This window comes from Anomalospiza imberbis, chromosome 3 (genome assembly GCF_031753505.1).
Source record: "Anomalospiza imberbis isolate Cuckoo-Finch-1a 21T00152 chromosome 3, ASM3175350v1, whole genome shotgun sequence".
In the NCBI taxonomy this organism is placed as follows: Eukaryota; Metazoa; Chordata; class Aves; order Passeriformes; family Viduidae; genus Anomalospiza; species Anomalospiza imberbis.
The window spans coordinates 98,568,040-98,594,243 of NC_089683.1; the positions used below are offsets into that span (position 1 = coordinate 98,568,040).

The 26,204-nt window shown below is 43.8% G+C and overlaps 2 protein-coding genes across 3 annotated transcripts in view; one reads left to right on the forward strand and one right to left on the reverse strand.

The window, feature by feature from the left end:
- XDH (xanthine dehydrogenase) overlaps positions 1-21,812 on the forward strand; it is a 52,285-nt gene extending 30,473 nt beyond the window's left edge. For both annotated transcript variants that reach the window (XM_068185962.1, XM_068185963.1), the window contains exons 19-37: positions 681-804; positions 1,196-1,315; positions 2,905-3,001; positions 4,018-4,142; positions 4,833-4,966; positions 6,449-6,536; positions 7,174-7,260; positions 8,529-8,720; positions 9,201-9,346; positions 9,935-10,016; positions 10,583-10,678; positions 11,399-11,527; positions 12,540-12,614; positions 13,456-13,508; positions 14,587-14,701; positions 15,309-15,374; positions 16,919-17,107; positions 17,531-17,698; positions 18,504-21,812. In XM_068185962.1, coding sequence (XP_068042063.1) covers positions 681-804; positions 1,196-1,315; positions 2,905-3,001; positions 4,018-4,142; positions 4,833-4,966; positions 6,449-6,536; positions 7,174-7,260; positions 8,529-8,720; positions 9,201-9,346; positions 9,935-10,016; positions 10,583-10,678; positions 11,399-11,527; positions 12,540-12,614; positions 13,456-13,508; positions 14,587-14,701; positions 15,309-15,374; positions 16,919-17,107; positions 17,531-17,698; positions 18,504-18,554 — 2,137 coding nt within the window. In that variant the 3' untranslated portion in view covers positions 18,555-21,812. The remainder of the gene's footprint in view (positions 1-680; positions 805-1,195; positions 1,316-2,904; positions 3,002-4,017; positions 4,143-4,832; positions 4,967-6,448; positions 6,537-7,173; positions 7,261-8,528; positions 8,721-9,200; positions 9,347-9,934; positions 10,017-10,582; positions 10,679-11,398; positions 11,528-12,539; positions 12,615-13,455; positions 13,509-14,586; positions 14,702-15,308; positions 15,375-16,918; positions 17,108-17,530; positions 17,699-18,503) is intronic.
- Positions 21,813-22,962: 1,150 nt separating this feature from the next.
- LOC137470028 (carbohydrate sulfotransferase 9-like) lies at positions 22,963-25,698 on the reverse strand. The gene is made up of 2 exons (XM_068183010.1): positions 25,230-25,698; positions 22,963-23,777 (listed from the first exon to the last, which is right to left on the reverse strand). The coding sequence occupies exons 1-2, from the start codon at positions 25,327-25,329 to the stop codon at positions 22,963-22,965; spliced, it is 915 nt and encodes a 304-aa protein (XP_068039111.1). The 5' UTR covers positions 25,330-25,698.
- Positions 25,699-26,204: the final 506 nt, after the last annotated feature.

Genomic DNA, 26,204 nt, shown 5'->3' on the forward strand with positions numbered 1-26,204 from the left:
ATCCTGAAAGTCTTTTGTAATATAGTTTTACTAAGTTCTCCATATAAAAATTAAATTATATTGCCCTTTTTTAGTTATTTTGTCACTGAATTTTAAATCTATGTATGATTGAAGCAGAAAAGCATTTTGGCTAGATACTTCTTTTGCTGATTTCCAAAGAAAGCCTTTCATGAAGGTTTTTCTCTTTTTGAGCATCACTTTTTTGCATCCCCTTAAAACCCCTGAAGCTTCCTTATGATTGATCCTCTCCCTGAATCACCCATGGCAGATGATACATGTCTGCACTAAAATTTCATATTTATCCATACCCTTGCCTTTATGGCAAGAATCATGGCAGCTAGGAATACAGTGGAGGCACAGCATTACTAACACCAACTTGTCCTCAAAGAATCTTTAGTACATGTGGCAACTGGATCATGTTCAGATATGTCTTAGGGAAAAGATATATGACATAGTCCAAAGAAGCAGGCTGGTGATCAGTTTCACAGTCAGGATTAGCATTTTCATATAGATCCCAAATTATTTTAGTCTCAGATGTTATGCTGTCAAAGTCTCACATGATATTCATGTGACACAGCCAAACTCGAGGAAATCTGGCCTGAATTTGTATTGGAATCTCATAATTGCTTACAAAAAGAAAAAAATTTGAGAAATAACACTGTCTCTCTTTCTTTCCTTAGTTCTGTAGATGCATCTGAAGCTCAGAGTGTTCCTGGGTTTGTGTGTTTTGTCTCGGCCAAGGATGTTCCTGGAAGTAACATCACTGGCATCGCTAATGATGAGACTGTCTTTGCTAAGGATGTGGTATGTAGCTAAAAACAGCCTTTTTCAATCATGCTGCTCGGGGTATAACATTTCTCATACTGTCCAGTCAAGTCCTCTACCTTATACAGAGATAGTTCTAACTGCACTGGGGTCAATAGAAATCATGGTGCCAAATTCAATAAGGCCCAAGTCCCTTTGCCCTGTGCCCCTCTCCTCTGTTATCTGCACAATTCTTCTCTAAGCTGCAGCCCCCTGGGACAGGCTCACTCACTCAGTTGCTGTCCAAATTTGCTTGGGATTATTTTCCCTGGGCTGTTTTTTAATAGACTGGTCTGAACAAACGGCATAAAAGGAATCAAGAATTATCATGAGTCTCTCATCACTGCAAACACACACCCCAAATGATGGTGGGTCCCAATCTTGCCTGTAGGTCACCTGCGTGGGTCATATCATTGGTGCAGTCCTTGCAGACACACAGGAACATTCCAGGAGAGCAGCTAAAGCTGTGAAGATTAAGTATGAGGAACTTCAACCTATTGTCACAATTCAGGTAAGATGGCTCAGTTCTGCATCTGCAGTTGGCTTGGGACCCCCTGCTCTCTAGTTCTGTTCTCACACATGTTGTTACTTAACCCCAGGTTTTCTTTGTGTTTGTGGGTGCAGCAGGATACTGATAAAAGGAATAATTTCTGTATTTAAATATAAAGAAGGTACATCTTTGGTGCTCTACTGATTTAGAGTACATAAACTTTTTCTGTGCTATTTAAAGCTGAAACAAATAAACCAAGCTCAGGGAGATAATATTGCGCTCAACAGAAAATTGTTTGAATAAGCAAGGTTACTGTGAGTTATATTCTTACCCACAGAGGCTTGCTTGTAATATTCTCGGGTGTGACCCTGCTGGCTTCATTGATATCCATTCCCTCTTCAGTATCTCATTTATAACAAGCAATAATAAGGTGTGAAAATGTCTTTTCTAGCTCTGTCACTGCACTGCTTCTGCGATTTCTGCAGACCACTTGTCTAGTTTCTAAGCTGATGAAATTAATGTTTGGGAGTTCACTTCCTGCTGTGAACTGTATGGACACAGTCCTTAAGTGGCTTTTCTCAAAGCTGAAGAAATTAATATCAACAAAGTATGATCATTTCATGCTTTTTTAACTAGAAAATTTGCTGACAAGATCTCCTTATGAGATAGTAAAAGCAAATGATATCTACACAGCATTCGTTTCTAGAAATGAGAAAGGAAAATCAGCATTCATTTCTAGAAATGAGAAAGGAAAATGTATGAAGCCATTTTTAGTGGAGAAATTAGAAACATAGGATTCTAATGAGATGTTTTTAATAGTATTTTGTACCATGTATTTTGTAATGTGAGTTGTATTCATGCAAGTAGAGTCAGTGCACTGTCTTGTGCAGACATTGGTGCTGTCATCTGAGGACACAGATTTTCGGTTGTTTGTGTGATTTGTGGATTAACAAACAATGTGTGAGACCTTTGCCTTTTCTGAGGCTTTTAATTGTTCATTCAATCAGGGAACATGAGAGTTCCAAAAACGTACTGGCTTTTTTTTTTTTTTGCTTTTGTTGCTTGTTATTTGGTAGGGGGTTGTTTTCATTATGGAAAGGTTCAGTTCTGGCAAAAGAAAAATGCCTTTGTTAAAATTCCCTTATATACTTCCCTGTATATTAGCTCAGAAACTAACTACTTCTGCAGTTCTTATCTGAGAGATTTCGTTTTCTCTTTCTCCCTTTTTCTTTTTTTTTTTTTGGTTGTTTTTTGTGTTTTGGTTTAGGTTTTTTTTTTCCCTTTCTCCCACCTTATGGGCTACAGACAAGAGTTAATATAAGTTGTAAGTTATAGCTCTGGTGGTTACAGACCTTAAGGTTCTGGGTCCACAATGTAAAATGAGTCACAAGGAGTACCTTAAGATTGTCCAATTATGGTGCTGGTTGTGAAATTGCTTTGTTGCCAAAAGTTATTTTGTATTGCTTTTAGTCAAGTCTCTTGGCAACTACCTTAGAAAGTGTCTGATAAGTTCTTGTGCTTTTTATCTTGGATATTTCTTCTTCAGTTAGAGAAAGATTTGATTTCATTCCACTTAGACAAAAATGTCATTGTGTGATTCTGTCTCCTAGGAAGCAATTGAGAAACAATCTTTCTTTAAGGATATAAAGAGGATTAATAAGGGAGATGTGAAGAAAGGATTTGAAGAATCTGATCACATTTTGGAAGGTGAGAATAAGCATTAAAAATACTTTTAAAATAGTATAGTTTGTGACAAAAGAATTCAAGCTGTCAGCCTCCTTTTTTGCATATGATACTGAGAGTAAGTCTTGCAGGACTAAATTAATTTCATACAAAGTTCCACACTGATATACAAATTTTATTGTTTCAAAGGGACCTGGATGTTGCCAGCTGTGCCCCCAGAAAACACTCTTTTTTCAATGAAAGGACACATTTTTCTTGAGCAATTATTCTACAAAGTGTTTTTTTTTTCCTTTCCTGAAATTTTTCCCTGTCCAGACCATAGTCTGGTCTAAATCTTATAGACAGCCAATTTCCTTTAATCTGGTGTATGGCTGTATCTTAGGCAAATGGGCCACAGTGAACAGATCAGGGCCATGACTGAGAAAGGAGATGGCTTCTGACATTTAATTGTGTGTAGCATGACTGGAAATTGTACCCTCAGCACTGTCAGGTAAGATGTCCTGGAAAGAGCCTCATGCAGTGATAGAGGGTTGATTCCCAGTTAGATCATCTTGAGGCATTTTGGGTTTCTATTTTTGTTCTCCGGTTTCAAAGTCTGTAACCTTGTATTTTATCTACTCAGCAAGACTGTACTTGATTTATTTTTATTCTTATCTCAGTGGTATTTTTGAGGCAGTTTTGAAAGGCACCAAATACTGCATCTTCAGAGATGGTGGATCCATGGCAAGGTGTGCAGACTTATTTTTGAAATGTGAGCCACTTGTGTTTTATAATTAAGATTTACAGAAAGTGGAAAGGAAGCATGTCTTGAATTTTCATTGTGTTTTGTTGTTTTGTTTTGAGTTTATTTTTTTGCTATTTTTTAAACATTGAACCAGAAGTGTCAATTTTAGAGCTAGTGATATCCAGTGCTGGGAAAGCAAAGTGTTGTCGTTTATCATATGTACAGAAGGCAGTAGATTGAAGACAGCATGTGATGGGTAACACCTTATAACACCAGGGACACCCCTTTCTGTGGGGCATTTATTTCAATTTTCTAGGAGAGATGTACCTTGGTGGTCAGGAGCATTTCTACCTGGAAACTCACTGTACTTTGGCTGTGCCAAAGGGGGAAGATGGTGAGATGGAACTCTTTGTGTCAACCCAAAACCCAATGAAGACACAGGTACTTCTTATTAACCTGGTGCCTAAAAGGCATTTGCTTCTCAGTTTCAGACTAGATGAATGGTTGTTTTATAGTTGCTCTTATTTTATTCTTCAATTAAAAACCACACAGGCTTAGAGCTGGTTATGGGATCTATTGTCCTTATCCATCCCACTGGAGTCCTGAATCTCCTTCCAGGTGCCAGAGATATTTCTGTTGGCAACTTATCTTTGTTAAGAGGAATTTCATGCTTGGCCCTTTCTGGAGAGGGGTCCCAGCTGCTCAGGAGACATGATGCTTGAATGACACATCAGAAAGAAAGGTGGTGACACCACTGGCTGTACACCAACTCCCCACTCCGTGAGGTTGGCTATTGGCACCATGCAGTGTCCTTGGCCTGTTTACTGGCTCACCAAGACTGTCCAAAGGTCTCTCAGTGCAGTGAAGGTGGTATGGATGTCAAATCCTGTGCTAAACAGGACCTGTGTCTTGGTAACCTCATCTTGTGTCAATCTTTTCCTGAATCTGGCCCTGTGTGCTGCAGCACTGTGCCTTTTCCCCTCAGAGATCAAATGCTGGGCTTATTGGCTCCAATTGCATCAAATCCAATGTTTGCACTGTTGAAATGGTTTCTGGAAGGCAATGTGTTGGCATTTAGTTCTTAACACCAGCTGAGCTCCCTACATGTCCTGCTGTTTTGTTTTTCTTTAGGAGTTTGCTGCTAATGCACTGGGAGTGCCTTCAAATCGGGTTGTGGTTCGAGTGAAAAGAATGGGAGGAGGATTTGGAGGAAAAGAGACTAGGAGTACTATTTTGACATCTGTAGTGGCTGTTGCAGCCTTCAAGTAAGGTTGGGTGTGGAGGAAGAGGGATTTTTTTCCTTCAGACTGTCCCAGGCTGCCTCTTTCTGGAGCACCATTTCTGCTGGAGCACTTTCAATACTCTGCATGTCTTCTTACTGTACAACTTACAGCAAGCTTGGGATTTCCCAAAGGAGGTGTCTGATGGGTTCTTTGCTGGTAGGAGGGATTGAACCTGCCCAGAGGGGCTAAGTTTATGTGGGAATGTCAGCTTTTAATAAGAAAGGGGAAAAAACCTCCTTATTCTTTACTGCTTTGGTGCTCTTGGATCTCAAATTATTTGCCTTTCCCTCTCTCCCTCACTTCACCCGAAATCATTTCAAAATCCAGCACCAGCCATGTTTTTTTTGGTGTGGTGGGTTTTTTTTTGTTTGTTTGTTTGCTTGTTTTTTGGTTTTTGTTGTGTTTTGTTTAATAGAGGCATGAGAATGTCTTTGTTCAAAACTCTACTACACCAGTCTTGCATCATTATATGTCTCCTCTTCTGCAAACTCCCTCTTGGGATTTTTTCGTAGGAATGGTGGCAGGTATTGGAACCCACACTTTTAAAACCCCTAAAAGCTCAGGGAATTAACCTAGGCTGCAACCATTTGTAAAGAGAAGATTGGAAATGTGCTCCTGGTTTCAGGAGTTTGCTGTGGGCTCATGTTTAACTGTGCAGGTTTTGGGTGGACATGGCCTCTGAGGTGACATTACTGCCCTGCCTGTACCCTGCCCTTCAGAGTTCTGCCCTTGCTGGCCGAGCTGGAGGGATCTTGCAACACAGCAGCAGTTTGATACAATATCTTTGGACGAGGACAGGCAAAATGAAACTCTGTTTTTAAATTGACTTTATTTTTTTTTTCTGTTCTGAGCAAACAATCTGCTTTCTCTAATTAATCAGTAATACATTTGCATTCTTTTCTTTATCTCAGCCAGCCAAACCAATGTTTGACATCCTAGAGGCTACAAAAATAATATATGACATTCGCTAGGTACTGGTACAACCTGAAGACAGGCACTTGGAAGGCAAAATTGTTAGAAAATTAAGAACCACTTCTTTTCTCCCCCTTGTTTTCCTCCTTGATAATAAATAAGCAAATAATAAAAACAAGGTCAAATTGAAGGCTACTTAGTACTTTGCATTATTATATAATTCCTATGGCATTGTCTTTTTCAAAGCCAAAAGACTGCCTTGAGAAATAGCCTGGAAAACAGTGATTGCTCAGTTATTAGCATCTATCTCTAAAAGAAATTATCCTTTTTTTAATAGAAGACTCTTTGCAAGAGTTTTCACAAACAGGTCCCAACTTTGGAGATGTTTATTTTTTTTACTCAGTCTTGCCATTTTCTTAAGAGTAAAATATATGAACCAAGCAGTTTATCCTTGACTGTCCATTGCCATCCTGGAAAGACAAAGAGCCTTGTTCTGCAGGAACTGTATTGTGCAGTTTTAGGCTTTGCCTAAAAACCTGTGTTCTTTCACAGAACTGGCCGTGCAGTGAGGTGCATGCTGGATCGAGATGAGGACATGCTGATAAGTGGTGGGAGGCACCCCTTCCTGGGGAAGTACAAGGTATGCACACACCCGAAAAGAGTCCATGTGGTCTCAGTGCTGTCCCCTGAGACATCAGAGAGCAGTAAGATATTGTGAAAAAACTCTGCTATGGTCATTTCACTGCTGATCTCCCCTGCTGCAAATGGGCCAGGTCCGATGGGCTTTAACAGCATTTTTCCTGTTAAAGTGCTGCAGAAGTTATTTTGGCTTGGATGGTTCCCTTCTTGTGACCTCAGTATAAATAACTCTGCCTTCCTTGCAACCAAGACCTTGACCCTGCTGACAATCACATTTCTTTTAGAGGCTTGCCCATTCTTGTAAAGCATCATTTATGCAGCAATGTGCTTGGTTAACTTGCTTTCTGTTTCAATCCCCCTCCAACTGCTGCTGCTTTTGAAAGCAAAAACCTGTTAAGGAAATTGTGGCTGTGGTAAGCGGCCAGCACTTAATTTAGAAGAGTTCTCTGGAACAAGATTGACACATGCATGATCCCTTTACTGGGGAACTCCCTCAGCTGCTGGCTGTGCCTGCCCTGTGCTGCACTGGGGACAGTCAGCCCTCTTTGCCTGTGTGAGATCTATTCAGTTTTTGGAGGCAAGCACAAACCAGAACATTTTGTAGAAAACTGACTACTGAGGAGACACTCTCTTGACAGGTTGGCTTCATGAAGAATGGGAAAATCAAGAGTCTGGAGGTGTCATACTACAGCAATGGGGGCAACTCTGTAGACCTCTCACATGGTGTAAGTAAAAATTTCTGATGGCTAATTAAGTAGAAGGTGTGTTTCTGTGCAACCTTCTGCTCTGCCTTCAGAGAGCTGTTGCCTACAGCATTGATTGCACATGCAGCTCTTTGACATGACTGTAAACAGATTTTGAAGGGCTTTTGGAAGTTCTACAAATGCTCTGTGAGCCAACTGACCTGCCTTGGCATGTGCCACATAATTCTTATGGATGCTGTAATAACTTAGATTGAGCAAAGGGGTCAGGAATGTTTGCTTTGCATTACAGCAGGCTGTGATGGAAAAGTTGTTGCACAATGCAAGATGGCTGATAGATCCCCAGCTCTGGGGAAAGAGTTCCTTGGGAAAAGAGGCATCCCAGTCAATAGGTTGATCAGGGCATGGTGCCAAAATCAATAAGCTGGTAAAGGACTGGCTAAAGCCAACACTGTGTTCACAAGCAGTAAGGACAAAAAATGGGCCCAAGTTCTGAGTTTGTCTCCAAGAAGTTTTGCACTGATGAGCAAAGGACTCTCCTTTTCTGTCATGTGAGTGACCATCTCAACAGCCTAGTGTCACTCAGGTTTATTCCAGCTCACTTTCTCCAGTTCACCTAGTTGAGAGCACATCTGTGTAATTGTCTTTTTGACTGTGTCTGAATCAGGGGACTGGAAAGTGCTCCATGTAGAGATAAGGTTTGGTTGTGTGTAATGTCCTCTCCGTGCTGCTGCTGGAAGAGAAGTCTGGAAACACAAGCCAGAAAGAAGTTCTGGCCCTTTCCCAGTGTGGACAGTAAGTGGACAAAGATCTTAAATCTTGCAGTTCAGTAGTTACTGAAAATGTTTATTTCATATGTTTGCCCTTCCTGCCATAGCCCAGTGCTGAGTCACTTTTCCAGTAACAGATTACTCAATATAGTGAAAAGAAAACTCAGTTTCTTCCTTCCAGATAATGGCATTTACAAACAGTTTGACTTAGCATGAGCCTAGGGCCAAAAAAGGACTTTTAAGCTCAATAAGTCCCAGAGCCATAAGAGTCAACAGAGAAATGTGCTTATTGTCCTGTTGTTCAGGAGGACACGACTTGACATTCCATTGCACCTGGGAGGCAGTTCTGGCTCCATTTCAGTGCTCATCCAGATGTGTTGACTGCAGCACTGCAGGGTGCTAGAGAAAGTGCTGATTGTTGTAAATTAGCTTCAGTGCTTCCAGTCTGGTTTTGGCATTGGTGAGAAGTCTGACATCCAGTTAATGTAAAGTGTGTCCACCTCCATTCCTTTTCTTCACCAGGTAATGGACAGAGCCCTGTTACACTTGGACAACTCCTACAACATCCCCAATGTCAGCAGCGTGGGCATCGTTTGCAAGACCAACTTGCCTTCCAACACAGCCTTCCGTGGCTTTGGAGGGCCCCAGGGAATGATGATTGCTGAGTGCTGGATGAGTGACATTGCTCAGAAGTGTGGCCTGCCACCTGAGGAGGTACAGACCTGCTGACACCTTCTAGGGTGGTGCTGCCTTTGAACAAGCTCTGAGAACTGCATCAGCCACACAAGATTTTTAAGCATAAGAATTTTTGCTTCATTTTTGCTGAGCTCCCAGCAGGATCTCAAACTTGTGTGACAGATACATTCTAGCATGGGTTTAATTAAATTCCTTGGTAGCCTCAACTTTGTAACATCTGCTTTAAGGATAGATATTAAAAAGAAGACAGTCCAAAGGCACCAGGTACCTTAATCTCACTGAAAATGTGCTTTAAATCCCAATCTCTGAAAATTTCCAGCCTTAATTTCTTAGTTCATGTTTTTCCATAAACAGATATATGTTTGTTAATTGTTCTTCTCCTTGGCTCTTTGCAGAAAGAGCAAAGGAGTAAAATCAGGAACCAACACACTTTAGATCTCATCCCTCCTTGTCCGAAGCATTAAACATGGCCTGTCCTTTCTGTGTCTCTTTGGGAAGGTGAGGAAGCTCAATCTCTACCGCGAAGGAGACACAACTCATTTTAACCAAAAGCTGGAGGGATTTACTCTAGGAAGATGCTGGGATGAATGTTTGTCCAGCTCCAGCTATCACAGCAGGAAGAAACTGATTGAAGAATTCAACAAGTAGGTGCTCTGGAGCTGTCTTGTCACTGGGTGCACCTGTTGCCTACTAACTTCTAAAGTTCTCTTAGCAACTCGAGTGATGTGAAGTCATACCTTATATTTGCAGACTGTCTTCTAAATATTTCTCCTTTTGAAATCCCTTAATGCTCACTGTCAGAGGAAAAGTCTATCAGTGAGCCGGTAGCATAAATAAGGCCAGAATCAGACCTAGCATAATGTGATTTTGTAAGTGAACTATAGCAAACAAGAGGGAGTCTGTTAGGTCCAGCTAGGATTTTCACGTGACTATCAAGGCAATCTGTTTATGCTTCCCTCTGCCTCATAGACTTTTTTAGATGGCTTTGTATATACAACTGAACAGTTAATAGTATGGACAACTGCTTCTATAATGCTTGCAGAAAGCATCTTCAGTTGCAATTCTTGTTGGAACACACAAATAAAGCCTTTCTTTAATACAAATTAGTGATTAACTCAGTCTGTATCACAGTCAGCTATTTAATTTCCATTTGAAGCACAGTCAGAGGGAAGCACAGTGTTGATTTATGATAAAAGGCTCATGGGTATATGAATAATGTTTTTTCCTTGCAGGCAGAACCGCTGGAAGAAGAGAGGGATGAGCATCATTCCTACCAAATTTGGCATCAGTTTCACTGTCCCATTTCTGAACCAGGTCTGTAAATGTCATTTGCCCTTTCACTAGAGAAGCTGGATTTATGCTGCCTCCCCCAGGCCCTCCTCCATTTGTACCAAGGTGGAGCTTCTTGAAGAAGTAGTAAATTAGTTTAGAAAGAGCACACATTTTTCAAGCCAAAATGAGCACCACAACAGTTTCCAGTTTATACTGTCCAAAAGACATCACAAAATAGCTGCATTTCCATGGTATTGTGTTAGGTTGGTTTTCCTGCCTTTCTCAATAGTAGAAACACTGCTCCTGTGTTTGAGCTGATTTGATGGACTGTCTGTGGTGTTGGAAAGTTGAGGTGAAGGGTACATCTGTGTTTTACAGGGGCAGGACTGGATTACTTCACTTGCTTTCTGAGCTGAAAAAACTGACTGGGGTTTGTTATGTCATTAGAACTTCTAGTGAGTTGGTGAGACAAAACGAAATTCACCTCAAGTGTAAACAAGTGGCTTCAGTTGCACCAAACAACCTTAGTCTAGTTCTAATGAATTCTCTCTGTAGCCTGCTAAATACTCCACTGGCTAATTTATGATGATTAATGTTCCCTGTTGTAGGCTGGAGCTCTGGTCCATGTGTATACAGATGGCTCTGTGTTACTTACACATGGGGGGACTGAGATGGGTCAAGGACTTCATACCAAAATGATTCAGGTAATAATGAGTTTGGGCTTAACTGAATAAGACATCTTTTCAGGACAATTACACTCTCCCTACAGTATTGCCTCAGGCACCTTGACACTTCCTCCATGTGCATGCAGAGAGTAACAAATCAGGACTGATTCCTCTTCATTGTTTAAGCAGCAGTGCTAGATTTCCAGAGTATTATCACAATTGAGTATTAGAATTAGATTCTTCAGTTTAAATCTCATTATGTAAATACTGCAGGTTATGCTTACAGTTTAACTATTCTGGCAATTTCAGTTCACCCCATAAAGGTACAGTTTCCATCCATTCTATATAAAAATTAGATGTATTGAAAACATATATTTCTGCATATGCTAATGCTTTTGTAGTTAAAAAGGTTCAAGGGAGTGAACCTTTTCCTTTGGCAGGAAAACGAAAGGAAAATCTTGTAGGGCTTTTGAACTTCTGATTCTTTTAACTGTTGAGAGAAGAATTTAGTCTCATAATAGGGAAGTGAATGTCATTGTGGCAAAAGTGTATGTGCTCACACACATTCAGTCTGTGAAATTCAAATATAACAATGTTCTGGCTAGTTCTCAGTCGCTGGAACAATTCAGTTTGCAGGGAAAATGAAGTTTATGGTGGGAGAGGGTAGAAGTTGCAGTGTGGGTCCTGGCAGTGTGAGCAATGGCTGGCAATGCTCATGGATAAGAAGTGCTGCTTATATTGTTTACCTTTGCTTCACAGGTTGCTAGCAGGGCCCTTGGAATCCCCACCTCCAAAATTTACATCAGTGAGACCAGCACAAACACTGTCCCAAACACCTCCCCGACAGCCGCTTCAGTCAGCGCAGACATCAATGGAATGGCCGTCTATGTATGGGAGCTGAGTTATTTAAAGGAGAGGGTTACAAGGGAGGGCTCCAGGGCATGAAATGTTGGCCTGTACTTATCTGTTGTTGCTTAAGGAAAACAATCATCAAAAGGCAGTTCCAGTGTAAGGATGTCTCATAACGTTACCTGGCATAGCTAGCAGTGGCATTAGATTGTGAATTCCTATATTTTTTCAAGTTATTCCAAACTCTCCTTCAGCCCTTTGGCAGCTCTAAAATTAGAGTATTTGGGATTGCTCAAAATGAGCAGAACAAAGCATCCATTTAAGTAGCCAGCTTCCAAGTAATTAATACAGCCTTATCTATAACAAATGTATTTTGCTGCATGTATTAATAGCAATTGGTTTGAGAGCTGTGCTCCACAAGCTATAACTGTTGATCAGCTCAGAGCAAATGTTCTGCTGTAGCAATGGCACGGTCATGGCTGTCTGCCATGGTGGAGTTACCAAGGCGTATATTTGCTGGGTATGTGATTTTTTTCCATTTTAAAAGAAGAATATAGTACTGGTCATTCTCAGTTTAAAAGACAAAGGGAAGTGAAACCTGCAAAGTAAAATAATCAGGCTGTTTTTATTTTCTGCACAGCTTATCTGAGTAGGTTGAATTTTGGGAAGAAATTTTTTGCTCTTTCAGTGTTAAAGGATCATCTTTTAAGCTATGTTGAGCAGTCCTCTACAGATGAGGTACAGATAAAGTTAATGTATAAATGAGCAGACTTCTTATATTTTGTGTCATGGTCCAGAAAGTTCTGTGCTGAATTTGGGATTCCCTTCTGCTATCAGCACAGCCAATCTCCTTTAAAATCCTTTTCAGGCAACATTTCTTCCTATGTAGCAAGACATCCATTAGTGAGCTTTGTTCCTTTTTATGATATGCCAAAATCCTAAAGGCAATATTGATTTAAATAGAAGGTTCTTTGAAACTCTTAGAGGGCTCTTAATACCATAAGCTGGCTATTCAAATCTTAAAATATTTCTTCTCACTCTTTCTTTCTAGAACGCATGTCAGACTATCCTAAAAAGACTCGAGCCAATAAAACAGTCTAATCCCAAAGGATCCTGGGAAGACTGGGTAAGATGTTTGTATCTGTCATGAGACAAATGGACATTGTCAGAGATTGTTTTAATTGGCAAACCACGTGTGCAGGTGTGTCCTCCAGGCCTTCTGCACCTTGCTGGCATAGATTTGAGCAAAGACAGTGAAACACAAACCTGGCACAGATTTCCAAGTAATTAAAACTTACAAGAGGTCATCCCCAAGACATCAGTTACTTTTTAAACTGAGATTTCTCTAAATTGTGGGGCCTGTCTACAACAAAATTCATCAGACAAAAGTCTTCAGTGGTTACGTGTATATTTGTAGTCAGGCTACAGTCTTGGACAGAAAAAAACCTGATTTTTAATGAAGGGATTCTGTAGCATAGACAGCTCTTGTTGAGCTGCTGTTCAGCCCCTATCATGCTCCTTGTCTGCAATATCTCTGTCCCTCAATGAGAAGAGATGGAGGGGCCGTAAGGCTCTGTTCAGATCCAAGCTCTGCTCTTCATCTGAGGAGTTTTGACTTTGTGATTTGGAAGTTGGGATAGAATTTCCCTCACTGAAGTCAAGATGACCTGTCAATTTAACCTTTGTCCCTGAGGCTAAAAGTCTAACTTGTAGCTGAGTAACAAACAAACATAAGCAGCTCTCATGCTCTGCCAGTGTTTCAAGTTCTGCCCTTGGTAGCTGCTGACGGGGCTGTTTGGGGAAGCAGCTGCAATCATGATGTTTGGCAGTGCTGGAGTTGGGTAGCGTGACAGCTGTCTGTCACTGGACATTTTCTACTTGAGGCCTCCTGCAAATGTTTTGTGCAGTTATTTTGAAGGGCCTGGTTGTACATTTTACTGTTTTCAAACTCTTGTTCATGTTGCTAGATCAAAACCGCCTATGAGAGCTGTGTCAGCCTGTCAGCCACGGGGTTTTATAGGTGAGTGAAAATTCACACTGCAGAGGCACTGACTCGAATGCATGGATTGCACCCAGGGAAATTCTGGGAAGATTTACAGCCTCCAGCCCCCTGTAACTGCTCTAAATTAAAGCTGCATTCCCTTTCCTACCTACAAGTGGTATGGTTAACAGTCTCCTGGCTGGGGAGAATCGATTCCTGATGGAGCACAGCTCTGAGGGCAAGTAAATCTGGAGTAGATCTGACTTCATTCCAGCTGACCTTGGTCTGAAGAGGCATAAATGAAATCAGAGCTTTGCCTGGGGTTCTGCTCTGTGTCAGCCTTGTGTTCTAGTTTTGCACTAGAACCACCATGGAGGATAAGAGGGGACAAGGGTTGTCCTTGAGGAAAATCCTGAGCAGATACCAGTGTTTCCAGTGTTATTCCCCACTTCAGACTCTTGATGGACCCTGTGTAGTTGTGAAATGAGGCACTTCTCTTAGTCAGCTTTACTGCTAGAGGAAAGCAGAGATCCATCATCTTTAAGGCAGAGGGGTTGACATTAATAAATAGCCATAGTGTTGAGAGGAAACCTATTTAGGGCTAAAATACACTATGTGTTAGTTTCTTTTGCATCCCTGAAACAGATTTTTTCTAACCAAGTGGCTTTTCAGCATTTTAATAAACCAGTTTTCAGATAAAGTATAAGTAGTCTGACACAAAATTGGCCATGAACTGTCCTTAAAATTAGTTCTAAGCTTAAAAGAGTTTCTGCTTCAGCTTGACTATGTTCCAAAGTTTAATGGCCTTAAAGAAATGTTCAGCTGCACTCTAAAGCCAAAGGATTTTCCCCTGGATTGGTAGATAATAGTCACCACAAGCCCTGACATTTATGACCAAATAATGATGGCTAAAACATTTTGATAGTTTCAGTCAGGTTTTGGAATACAGAGTAGATTTAGCAGATTTCTCTTTATAGTTGTTTACACTTTTAATTTCTGTATAGGCTTGATAGAAGGAATGAAACAAAAGTGAATAAGGATTTTGATAAGTAGCAGTGTAATTGTATTTGGTTTTTTTCATGGAGTTAAATGTGGTTTTGTTTCTCTTTGTATCAAGAATTCCTGAAGTTGGCTACAACTTTGAAAAGAATGAAGGGAAACCATTCTCCTACTTCAGTTATGGAGTTGCCTGCTCTGAGGTTGAGATAGATTGCCTGACAGGTGACCACAAGGTGAGGGGTCAGCAGTGAAACAGAACAAATACTGGGTGTCAGCCCATTCCTGGCTCTGTCATTGGTCTGGTGTGACCTTCAGCAAATTTCTTAACTCCTCTCTTCCACAGTGCAGCGATCTGTAAAGTGTAATAAAACAATAATTATCTACCCCGCGGGGATTTGGAGCTTAATGAATGATTGCAGAAGTTATTGGATTTGCTTGAGTAAAAGATAGCAGCACTGTGCTGGCTCAAAAGTACAGAAACATCCTGGAATTGAGTTAATCATTAAAAATAACACTGAAGGCTTCTGGAAAGAAAGAAAAAAAAAAAAAAGAGAGAAAAAAAATTAAATCAGGATCTGACCTAGTTGGTTAGGCTGGGCTACAGACCACTGATACCAGCATCTTGGAATTAATACTAACTGGGTCCACTGGACCTCTGGGGAAAACTGCAGTGAGTTCCTTTGAATTACTTTTGTGGTGAACTCAGATTAAAAGTCAGTATGATAAGTTCAGCTGAGATAAGATTATGTGGGATAGTGTTTGGATACTCTTCCTCACTCTTCCAACCATGGACCAGTTCCAGAGATCTGTGCTGATTCACCCTTTATTCCTGTTTTTTAGAACATTCGCACAGATATTGTTATGGATGTGGGTACCAGTCTGAACCCAGCCATAGATATAGGACAGGTAAGTGAAAAGTGTTGCTACTTCCATCATGTTAAAGCAATCACACTGTTCTCAAGCTTTTCTATTTATTATCCCTCTCCAGGTTGTGCCTTTGCAAACACACCCTTTTTAATTTGGCACAGAATTACACAGGGAAATATTCTGTTAGTGTTTGGGGATTTTTAGCTTGGATAATAAAGACTGCAGGATATTGTTCAGTTACCACCCCATTGATGTTTTTCAGGCTAAATCCCACATCTGATATTTATATTCCTATCTGTCAATATTAAGTTTATTTAATTTAGTGAAAATTCTCCTGATTGAAGAGTTAGGGTGGTGGATTCTGTCTTCCAGCTGCTGCTGTGTAGAATTCTCAATAGGAAGTTGGACCAGTCACTTATCTTGCAAAGTCCTTGGGCAGGTACAAGATTACTTCAAAATTTTGTGCAGTAATAATCACAATATCTCTTAGCAGATAAGGGTAATAAACCAGGGTTGTTTGACAGACCAAGAGATTAATTGTTAGACATATGCTTATCTAGCCATCTTAGCTCGCTGGCTACTCTAGATGTTGATATGGTGTAACTCCAGTGAAACTGCTGCAGGATTTGGGATGACAGGAGAGCATGAGTTGCAAAGCTCTGCTGTAGCTAAAATGAAATTTCCTTGAAAGTGATGTTTTTTCTGAAAGAGATTTTTTTTGAAGTGTCCAATGGGAGAAAGGGATTTTCTGTCTTTGTGGCGTATCACTTTAGGTTTGGGAGTTGAGAGATGGGCTAAATGGAGCCTGTAAAAGGGGCCTTCAATTCCTGTGTCCTTCCATGAATTGCTGCAGAGGATGTGGGGGTACAGTAGAGAAAGGATGTGGCATGAGTGCAGGAATACAAGTACACAGAGATGGGTCAAAGAATGACTGTGGCTGCTCTGGCTGTCAGATACCTCAGTGGGCACAGAGAGCAGAGCTGCTTTGTGCAGGGTTCTTCAAGCACATCCCCCTCTAATAATCTTTTTTCTCCTAAAATTTACAGTAGAAAAAATATGCAAAGTTTTTTAGTACTTAAATGGATATGGGAGTGTTTTTGCAGGTGCCTGCGCTGCTCACCTGATAATATGCAGCACTTAGGAAAGCATTTATACTGAAAGAGAAAGCATAAAATAGTTTCTTTAGATGCTTCATCTTCCTTTTAGTCTACTTATCCTTTGATATATCAGCAAGTTCAACTCATTCAATGTTCACCTGCCTGGGAAGAAATCAATATTTTATCATTGATTTTTTTTTTCTGTTGCTTCATCAGAAAATTCCTGTCCTGTGTTTACAGAAAATCTGTTTGCATGTATTTGTAAATTGCTTCAGCTGCCAGGGAAATGCAGCCACATCTATGTGGGAACACAGGAATTGTGCAAAGATTGTTCCCAGCAGAAGGGACAAGGGTTTAGAGATAAAGAGTGGGATCTGAGTCAGGTGGAGAGGGTTGAAAACCCTGGCGGATGTCATCACTGTTTGTCCTTGTGCAGGAAAGAACAACAACAACAGAGAGACTAACCTTGTTTGGATGTGTTTGTAGATAGAAGGAGCCTTCGTCCAGGGCATTGGGCTCTTCACCATGGAGGAGCTGCGTTACTCTCCTGAAGGGAACCTGTACACTCGAGGGCCTGGCATGTACAAAATCCCAGCATTTGGAGACATCCCAACAGAATTCAACGTGTCCCTTCTCCGTGACTGCCCCAATAGCAAGGCAGTATACTCATCCAAGGTATGCCTGTGACGCCTGTGGGCCTCTTACTGCCTCATAACACTGTGAAGCTGAGTGGGATAAAGTCATGATCCTGTGTGTCTAAACAGTTCACCTCATCATGCTGTGGTTGCGCTGAGGTCAGGATGTTTTTCTGTTTCTTATCAGAAATGTGTGTACTATCCTTTCTGGTTAGGAAGAACTGAATTAACCTGCACATTGCTGCCCTGGTTGTCCATTAGACAGAACTGAAGTGGCTTTGCTGTGTAAGAAAGCTTGTGTTTTCTTCCTGTTTCTTCTTTAAATGGACTGAAGGTTGATTTAGCTCAGTCTTTCCTCTGATCACACCAGGCACACTGGAGGCTGTTTTAGCATCATGTTTCCTCACTGAGCACATCTGGTTGACTGAAGTTCCCATCTCACTCTTGCTTGTGCTCTGTCTAGGCTGTGGGAGAGCCACCTCTGTTCCTGTCTGCCTCAGTGTTTTATGCCATTAAAGATGCCATCTGCTCAGCGAGGAAGGACTCTGGCCTGACAGAGGCGTTCAGGCTGGACAGCCCTGCCACCCCAGAGAGGATCCGCAATGCTTGTGTGGACATCTTCACCAAAATGGTAACAGCCCCTGGTCTCAGTCTGCTCCCTGGCCAGCCTGCCCATGGGGAATGGGTCTGGAAGACACGGGGGCCTGGGGCTGGGATTAGGGCAGGATGGGGAGGCTGTGTCCCTGCTCCTGTAGATGGGTTTTGTTTTGTGGGTGTTATCCTTTATTTGACTTGCCATCAGCTGAGAGCCAAATCCACAGCTCAGCACTGCTAGGGCTCCCACTGCAGGAAGGGCTGAGCTACAGACCACTGATACCAGCATCTTGGAATTAATACTAACTGGGTCCATTGGAAGGAAGGGCTGCTGTACAGCATCTCTGAAGTTCAGTCCATTCAATTCTCCAAGTGTTGTGTGTGGAACAAAGGCACTGACTGCTTGTCCTGATGCTCCTGACTATCATCTCTCAGAATCATCCCATATGGTGAAGGGCCATGGTGTGATTTAGTGGTGTCCCTCAGCAGGGGAGAGGGAGAAAAGTGTTCCTTCAAATACTCCCTTCTTCTGAATGTTATGGCCACAGGAGTCTCCTTAGAGCTGTGGACTTGATCTGAAGGCATGCAGGAGTTATCCCTGTCACTGGCTTCTCTTGGGCTGCTCTGTCATAGTGTCGTCACAGGGCTCTGTACTAGTCAACCATCAGGCCTCTAACAGAAGTGCCATGAGACAGACATCTCTGTGTTTGGCAAAACTGGGATAGGAGCTCCTATCTTCACATGTACAAAGTCCCCCACCTGAAAGGCAGCATGGTGGGACATGCTGAATGCTGGACAGCACCCTCATTTGTGGCTAATTAAAATGTTTTTTCTCTTTATAGTGCCCTTCTGCTGAGCCAGGGACCTTTAAGCCATGGTGTGTGCGTGTGTAGGAGGAAAGTTTGAGGAGCAAACTCTGCTGAAACTGAGCTTACACCAGAGGAACCACAAGGCAGTAGGACTATAATGGAGAAAAAAAACCCAACCTGTGTTCATGTGACTCACTCACTGATTCTCGGAGCTTTCACATTTAATTGTCCAATCATTGTTTTCTCTCTAAGAGGGACTTGCTGCCAGATTACAGCTGTGATGTAAATTCAAATGAAGAGTAAGTTGAAGGTGATGCTATCCAGATGTAATTGAAAAATCTTACAGATTTCATATAAAATTGCTGCAAGGATGCTTCTTACCAGCCAGTGTGAAATAGCAGGGTGGTTGTTTTTTCTTTTTCCTGCTGTGGGGAAAAGATGTATCACCTTGTGATGCTGTGCGAAGAAGGACTCAAATGTGTTGATCCCAGACATAGTCCTCTAGCGGAGATGGTGGAAGGTGTAAGAGGTGCTGAGGGCTGGACCCTGCTGTGTCCCCTTTGCACACAAAGCCTATTCTAGAGGGAAATGAGCAGGACTTTTGGTGTTGGCTAATGAAGATGGTCTTACCTGTGTAACAAAAGTGTTTCAGAGGAAAATGTGACCAATAACTGATTTACCCAAAAGTTCAATGACTGTTGCTTTGTCTGCACCTGGGCTTTAATGAGATTTTAGTTCAAGTGCTACCTTGTCTTCTCTGATTAAAGATAAAAACTAAATATACCAAGAGTACTTTCAGCAAGATGCTGCTTTGTTTGACACAGACTTTTCCCATCCCACACCTCCACATCTCTCCCATCCTTTAAATAGGAAAGGACATCAGACCTTGGAGTAACAGAAATCTGCTCATCGATGTTCCCGAGGTAATTTATACCAGCCCAAGCAAGGGGCACAAGGAGGTTGGGCACAGCTGGGGATTAGCTAGCTCTGGGTGCCCTCTAGGGTCAATCCCTTGCTGTCATGGCCTTGCCTTTTCAAGAGAATTCTTAGTTTTACTGAATGTAAGAGAATGGATACATTTTGCTACAGGGAGTGCTTGTCTGAAAAATGTGCTGGCTATGTGATGACCTGGTGTCATCTGGATTGAATATATTTTTCATGTTGGATTTAGTGCTGGGCATCCCTCCTGACAGGTTTTGTCACTGTCAGATTCAACACTGGAGCACCATGTTATATCTCTAGATGGTGTCAGCCACATACTGTGCCTGCTTATCATTTGCAAACTTTTATGTTTTTCTGGCCTACTGCTTTATAAAAATGTCCTTTTTCAATTTTTGCACTCCCAGGTCTATCAAAAAAGTATGGTGCAAGAGGATGTAACTCCTTATATAAAATTTTGCTCACATACAAACTTCTTAAAATTGGCCTTCATCTTAGGACTGCACAATGTATGCTCAGTGTGAAATATTTAAGCACTCCAGGGTATATTGCTTGGAAAGGTGTAGATTTATTTCTCAACTCGAAATATTATGGATCTACCATCTAGAAGAAGGGAATTTGTAAATGTGAGTTGCTGGAAGTATTTTGTGCCTGTTGGGCTTGCTATTTAATTGTTTTATCAATTGAAATATGATGATTGGTTCTTCTTAAGCTCTGAGGTACTGGGCAAGAACACATTTTTTTTCTCCTGAAAGTTGGTAATATGTAACAAACTTCTTAAGAGAAGAAAATGTGATAATTCATGTGCAAGAACATGAATTAAGCCGCTTTTGGAGCCTGTGTGTACACATTCTTGAGTGTCCAGGGAGGGATGCAAAATACTAAGTCTGTAAGGTAGATTGGTATCAGCTGTTTCTGTAAATTCCACCTCGTGGGATTGCTGGATATGCTCATTCAGACCAGGATGACAAGAAATGCAAAGGTAATGTGTGTTAAAGCCGAGCATGGAGACACAGGCAGAGTGGGATACCCAGGAGCTCCCAGTGTCATCCCAGGGGAAAGCTGCCACTGTTCATGATAGGCCTGATGCTTGTGATGGTCCTGGGAGATGTTGGGATGCCACCAGCAGGATGAATAAGTGCTCTTACTCTCCCTGGTTTTGGAGTTTTCATCATTTCAGGATGGATTTGTGAGTGTCTCACACAGTCACAGTGACTGCCTGGTCAGGTGAAATTGTTTAAAATTAGCTGTATCAAGTCTGTTTTGCTATTTGCTTTGTGAGTTAATTGGAAGTGCATTTGCCAAGTTCTGTGTACATGCAGTGGTCAGAGCAGGCTGTTCAGAGCAGACCTGTGGAGCCAGTTTTGCTGCAGCATCAGTGAGCCACTCTTTCCCAGGCAGCAGCCCAGGCCCTCATGCCCAGCCCAGCTTGAGGCCCTCCTGATACCCTTACCCAGCTGATGGAGAGAGGAAACACTTCCCTTTTGGAGTGCAATGGAATTTAATATAAATTAAACACCTGGGGACAGCAATGGTATAAATTCAGAGTTGCAAAGTCATGACAGCAACTGATTGTGAGGGTGTAGGGAAAATGGAAGCCTGGAGGCTAATAGGAATTTAAAGAAAGATCACTGTGCTACCTGTCTGTGCTGTGGGACTCTTAAAAACATGAGGCCAAGGTTTTCACGTCACCTCTCAATGTCTGAATGTTTCATACATTGCTTTCCCATGGAACTAAGTGCCCGGCACCTTAGGAAAGGACTGGGACCCATTGGGGAGGGCTGGCAGGAAGAGAAGATCCCTGACCTGAGGCATGCTCTGTACTACACAGCTGTGGGGGATCAACTCTCCTGCCCTGAGTGCACAGCACTGTCCCCTGCCAGGTGCTGTGTCCCATTTCCTCACACTACATCTTGCTGTGTGGGGTCTCAGCTCACTGTCACTGGAGGGAAAGCTACTCATGAAGAGAAAAATGTTCCTTTTCTAGTACTTTCCAGTGAAATAGAGCATGGATGCAAGACTCTAATTTAATGGCATATAATTGGAAATTTGCTGCTTTTCTTCTTCCAGAAGTCTATCCTCAGAAGAGGAACTATGCCATCTTGCTAGACTGTAAAGTACTGCGCACAATAACGGCACTTAAATAGCAATTACTGCAGCTGGAGAGTGTGTGGGAGTGTGAAAGGCGCCTAGCTGATCTCATGTTTTAATGCTATTAATTGCACGGCCTTCTGTGAGAGAGGGAGGCCAAGATTTTGGTAATTGTTTTAGGTCAGGTCTAATCAACAGTTTTCACTAACATTCTTTATTGAGCGCTGTCAAAATGGTACCATGAATGTATGTGGAATTCTCTGTGAATGTCACAACATTGCAAAATAAAGCCGCTAAATACTCCGGAAACAAGTATGCTATGGTCAGAATCTGGCAGGATTTGAAATCTAGACAACTCATCCTTGGTGTTTGCTTGACAAAGATGGACCCTTCCCATGGGCTGTGAGTCAGATCAGCTCAGTGACCAAGACAGGGACAGGGCGGGTGATTGCTCTGGGCTGCCCAGCTGGATGAAGCTGTGAGCCAGCTGGAGAGATTGGGTGCCTGTCTGGCCATGCTGTCAGCCAAGTCCAAAAGAAAACAGAGTCAGTCCTCATGCTTCTCTGCCAGCAGGAGCCTGTAGTAGCCACATCCTGTTTTCCATAAGAGCACAGTGATGCATTCTGATGCTTCTAGCCACCTCCACAGGGCCCACCAGTTGCTGACACAAGGTGGGAGGCAGTCTTTCTGGTGCTTTGGCTGGTACCTGGTCCACACTGACACTTCCTCGTCTCAGGGCTAATGCGCTGAGCTGAATGCTGGCCTTGGCCCATTGGAGTCAGCCCTGGAAGGAGGGAAGCCAAACCCAAAACCTGTGAATGGAGCAAGCATTGGGTCCCATCCCCAGGGACCCACACATAGGGGATGAGGCTGTAAAACAGGAACAGTTCACACAGAACAGAAAAGACCAAATGATGGGCTGGGCTTGACCCTCCCTGAGCATGAAAAGATTGGGAACATTGCCAGTGATTCCCCAGCAGGGTCTGCCACCCTGTGTCATATCGCAGCCTCCAGGTGACATGCTTCTCTGGGAGCTCTTCTTGTATCTGACTGGGAAGATTTGTCAGGAAGAGGCCATTGCCAAACCTCTCGGCTCAACATGGAGCCTAGAAAAGGAAATGTCAGCATGGGCACAGCATGTGTGATGCTATAGTGGTTTGCAGCAGGTCCAACCCACCCTACCCCAAACTGCTGGGTTTATCCCATCACAGTTCAGTTCATGCGGTTTTCCAAGTCCAGTGCCACAAGTTTCCCTAATGCCTGCTCTTGTTGTGTTTAATAAACATGATTCAACCATGTTGATCCCCCATCCCTGGCAGTGGTGTGTCTCAACTCTCTGATGGGTCTTTTGGACTGTGACATGGAAAACCTCACTGCAAGCAGCTGGGAAGCAAAGGCCTGTCAGTATCTTGAAGCACTTGCCTATGGATTAATGCTTCCTGAAACGGTTCCTCCGTGCGGGCTATTTCTGCCAGTTCTCCACGGTGCTGGGACGGTCTGACAGGAAACTGCTCGAAAACGGGAAAGCAGCAAGGTCCCAGCGGTAGAAATGAGACAGCCGCTTCTTCTGTTGGGCAGACAGCTCGCTGAACATCTGCTCTGACAACCACCTGTAGGTCCACTGCACCTGGCTGTCGGTGAGCTCGGGGAGGAGGCTGCCCGCAGGCAGCCCAGCCCGGCGCAGCAGGTGGCCTAGCTCCTGCCTGAGGAAGCCAAACATCACCACATAGTCATACTGGATGAGGCAGGGCCGGCACAGGCTGACCAGTGGTTTCCAAGCCACGCTGCCGTTGTGCATTCCACTGTCTAGGACTTCCTGGACGAAGCTGCTGAAGGATGGGCTGATGCCCATGCCTTGCAGGAACGTGGCGATCAGCCTGTGGAAAGGGTCCCTGATAAAGAGCACTTTGATGTAAGACCCCAGCATGGCCTTTATCTCCGTCTGGTTGAACTTGCTCAGCCGTGTCTCCTTAGTGTGCAGCCGGTGGTAGGGGAGCAGCACTGGCAGCATCACATTTTCCTCCTCTAGCTTCTCCAAAAGCTGATGCCATTCCTCCACCCCTGCTGATGGCACTTGGCAGTAGAGGAGGTCCAGCTTGGTGTTCACCCTCAGACTCGGGAGCAGGGAGGCTCTCTTGTCCCAATTGCTTGGCAGTTTGCTGACTTTGCCTGCTTGGCTGCAGAAATCTCTCAGTCTCCTCTTCCTGAGCTGCTGGACGTGAAGGAAGGTGTCCAGGGTCAAAGTGAAGCCCTCCTCTGCCCTGGGGGCCAGGTCACCTGAGAAACAGCATTTGGAAATGGGGGTGAGGAAAGAACACCGTGCCCCGAGTCAGACCCTGAGCACACAGTGCTGTTGCAGGCTCTTCTGCAGTTATTCCAGTGTGGAAAGGATTCAGCGTGGACAAAATGGGTGGGAGAGAAGAGGCCAGCCCTGCCTGGCAAAGAGCTTGGCTTTGCTGGGAAATGGGTTTCTGTCCCCATGAACATGTGAGATTATGGACACCCAGACCCCCCTTTCCCCAAATCACCATGCCTGAGGACTGATCTAAACCCCAGATTTATTCCACAGGCCTAGTTCCCTGTTAAATCACATTTTTTGCTTTTAACTCCTTAATTGCAGCTGAACATCACAGAGGTGAGTTTACCAAAGAATCAAAAATATTTTGAGAGACCAAGCAGTAGCAAGTTGGTTTGTAGCTACAAATACATGATGTCCTGCAAACCCTTTTGCATCTGTTAATAGGTTAACATCAGCTACCAAGTATATGTGAGTAAGGGATTATTCTTAATGTCTCAGGGTGATTTAGGGACCCAAATGACATCATTTCTTGCATCACTCCCATAAGTAAATTTTTTCTCTTGGAGATAAAAAGGCAAAAGCAAATAAAAGGCAAAAACCAAGAGAAGCGAGATGATAACAAAGCAAATATAAAAGGCAAAAGCAAATACAAAGATTCTATGAGAGAGAGTTTATTTTCTCATATTTCAGCTTTGCTTTTTTTTTTGTCTTATTTTTGATGTGCAAAGGCCAGAGTGGGTTTGAATGTGGAAGATTAATGCCTGCCTTGCTAGTTTATTTTCCTTAGCAGCAGCACATCTGCCTCATCTGCTCAGTGCAGGCATCTGGCAGCCCTGGGGAGACAGTTTGATGGTTTGTTCTGTGTCCTCAGGAAGTTAAATATTTGGGGAGGCTCTTGTACAGAGCAGCACAGTTAAAAGCAGAGAAGCACAGTTAAAATTATGCAAAGGACATCAGGAACACAGGGAGAAACACAGTGGTGCCTGAAGCTATCCCGATCTGCTCTTAGACTCACTCAGCCCCAGAATGACAATGTCTGCAAAATCTAGTGATGACTTTGCCCTGGAATGATGGGAACTGGAGGGGAAGGATGCATTTTTTTAGGCAAGAAATGCAATAATTACTAATGCCCCTGCTCCCTCCTGCCTTCCCAACAGCGTTTCACAACAAAGCAACGGAAGTTTTCCTAACAAAAGTTTTGGGAGTTCCCTCCAGCAGCTTGACACCTGTTTTCCCCACCACACCTGAAATCGATGACCCCACTAAGAACATAAAGCTGCAGGCCCCCGCAGCAAGGACGTTCTCCACAAACACTGTGCCAAGGGCGTTTTCTGTCCTGTAGGCATTTGCCCACCCAGACCCTCTGGAAGAAGCCCCAGGGCACAGAACGGCTGCCGGACGTGCAGAGCCGCCGTGGGGCCAGGCCTTACCTGCGCGCCTGCGGGCCGGGGTCTGCAGCAGCAGCCTCCAGCTGAGGAAGGCGGCGACGGCCAGGGCGGCCGAGAGGCCGAGGCGGGGAAGGAAGCGCATTTCTGGGGTGTGCTGGGTGCCGAGCGCTGCTGAGCAGCTCGGGACCCGAGGGAAGGGTGTTGGGGAACCTCCTGTTTATTTAAACACACCCAGCCGGAGCTGGGTTAAAGTATTGCTTGGGCAGCAGCTCGGCTCGGGCAGGGAACGGCCTGAGGCACTGCAGGTGCCGCCTGCCTGCGTTCGCCGCGTGAGGTTTTGAGGCAGAATCTGCCTTTTTGTCCGGTGTGTGTGCCATGCCAGGTGACAGTGCTGTGAGGAACAGGCCCTGCATCCCCACTTCTGTGCAGGCAAAGATGTCCGTGGTCCCCTGACACCCTATTCTCCGCTGCTTCTGGCACCGAGGGAGGGAGGCACTACTCGGGAACGGCGCTGTGGGGAGCAGCCGGGACTGGGAATGGGACTGGGACTGGGACTGGGACTGGGGTGAGGAAGGAAGTGGTGGGCCACGGGCCCTGCCTCTGTGGTGCTGGGGGGGTCTTTTAAGCTAGCAGCTGTGGCAGGGGAGGTGACAGGGCACAGCCAGTGCCACAGCCAGTGGCAGGTCGATGGTGAGCCACGGACTGGAAGTGCTGAACTGCTGCTTGTGTCCTTCTGCTGTTTACACCGGGCAGAGCAGTGGCCTCACTATACAAAAAAAAGGGGGTGAGCTGCCATGCAGGCAGACAGACGCGCTGCTCCTTCCTTTCGCCAAGCAGCCATCCCGTGGGATGGAAACCCACTCGTCTGGAGTCCTTGAGGGCTGTGCCACGGGCGCACTTGCTCTCCTCCGGACCAGCGTGGCTTTCCCAGCAGAGGGTGCTCTGTGCCCGAGGAAGCCCTGCCCTGCCCTGCCCTGCCCTGCCCTGCCCGCCGCTGGGGGAGGCGAGGGACGAGGG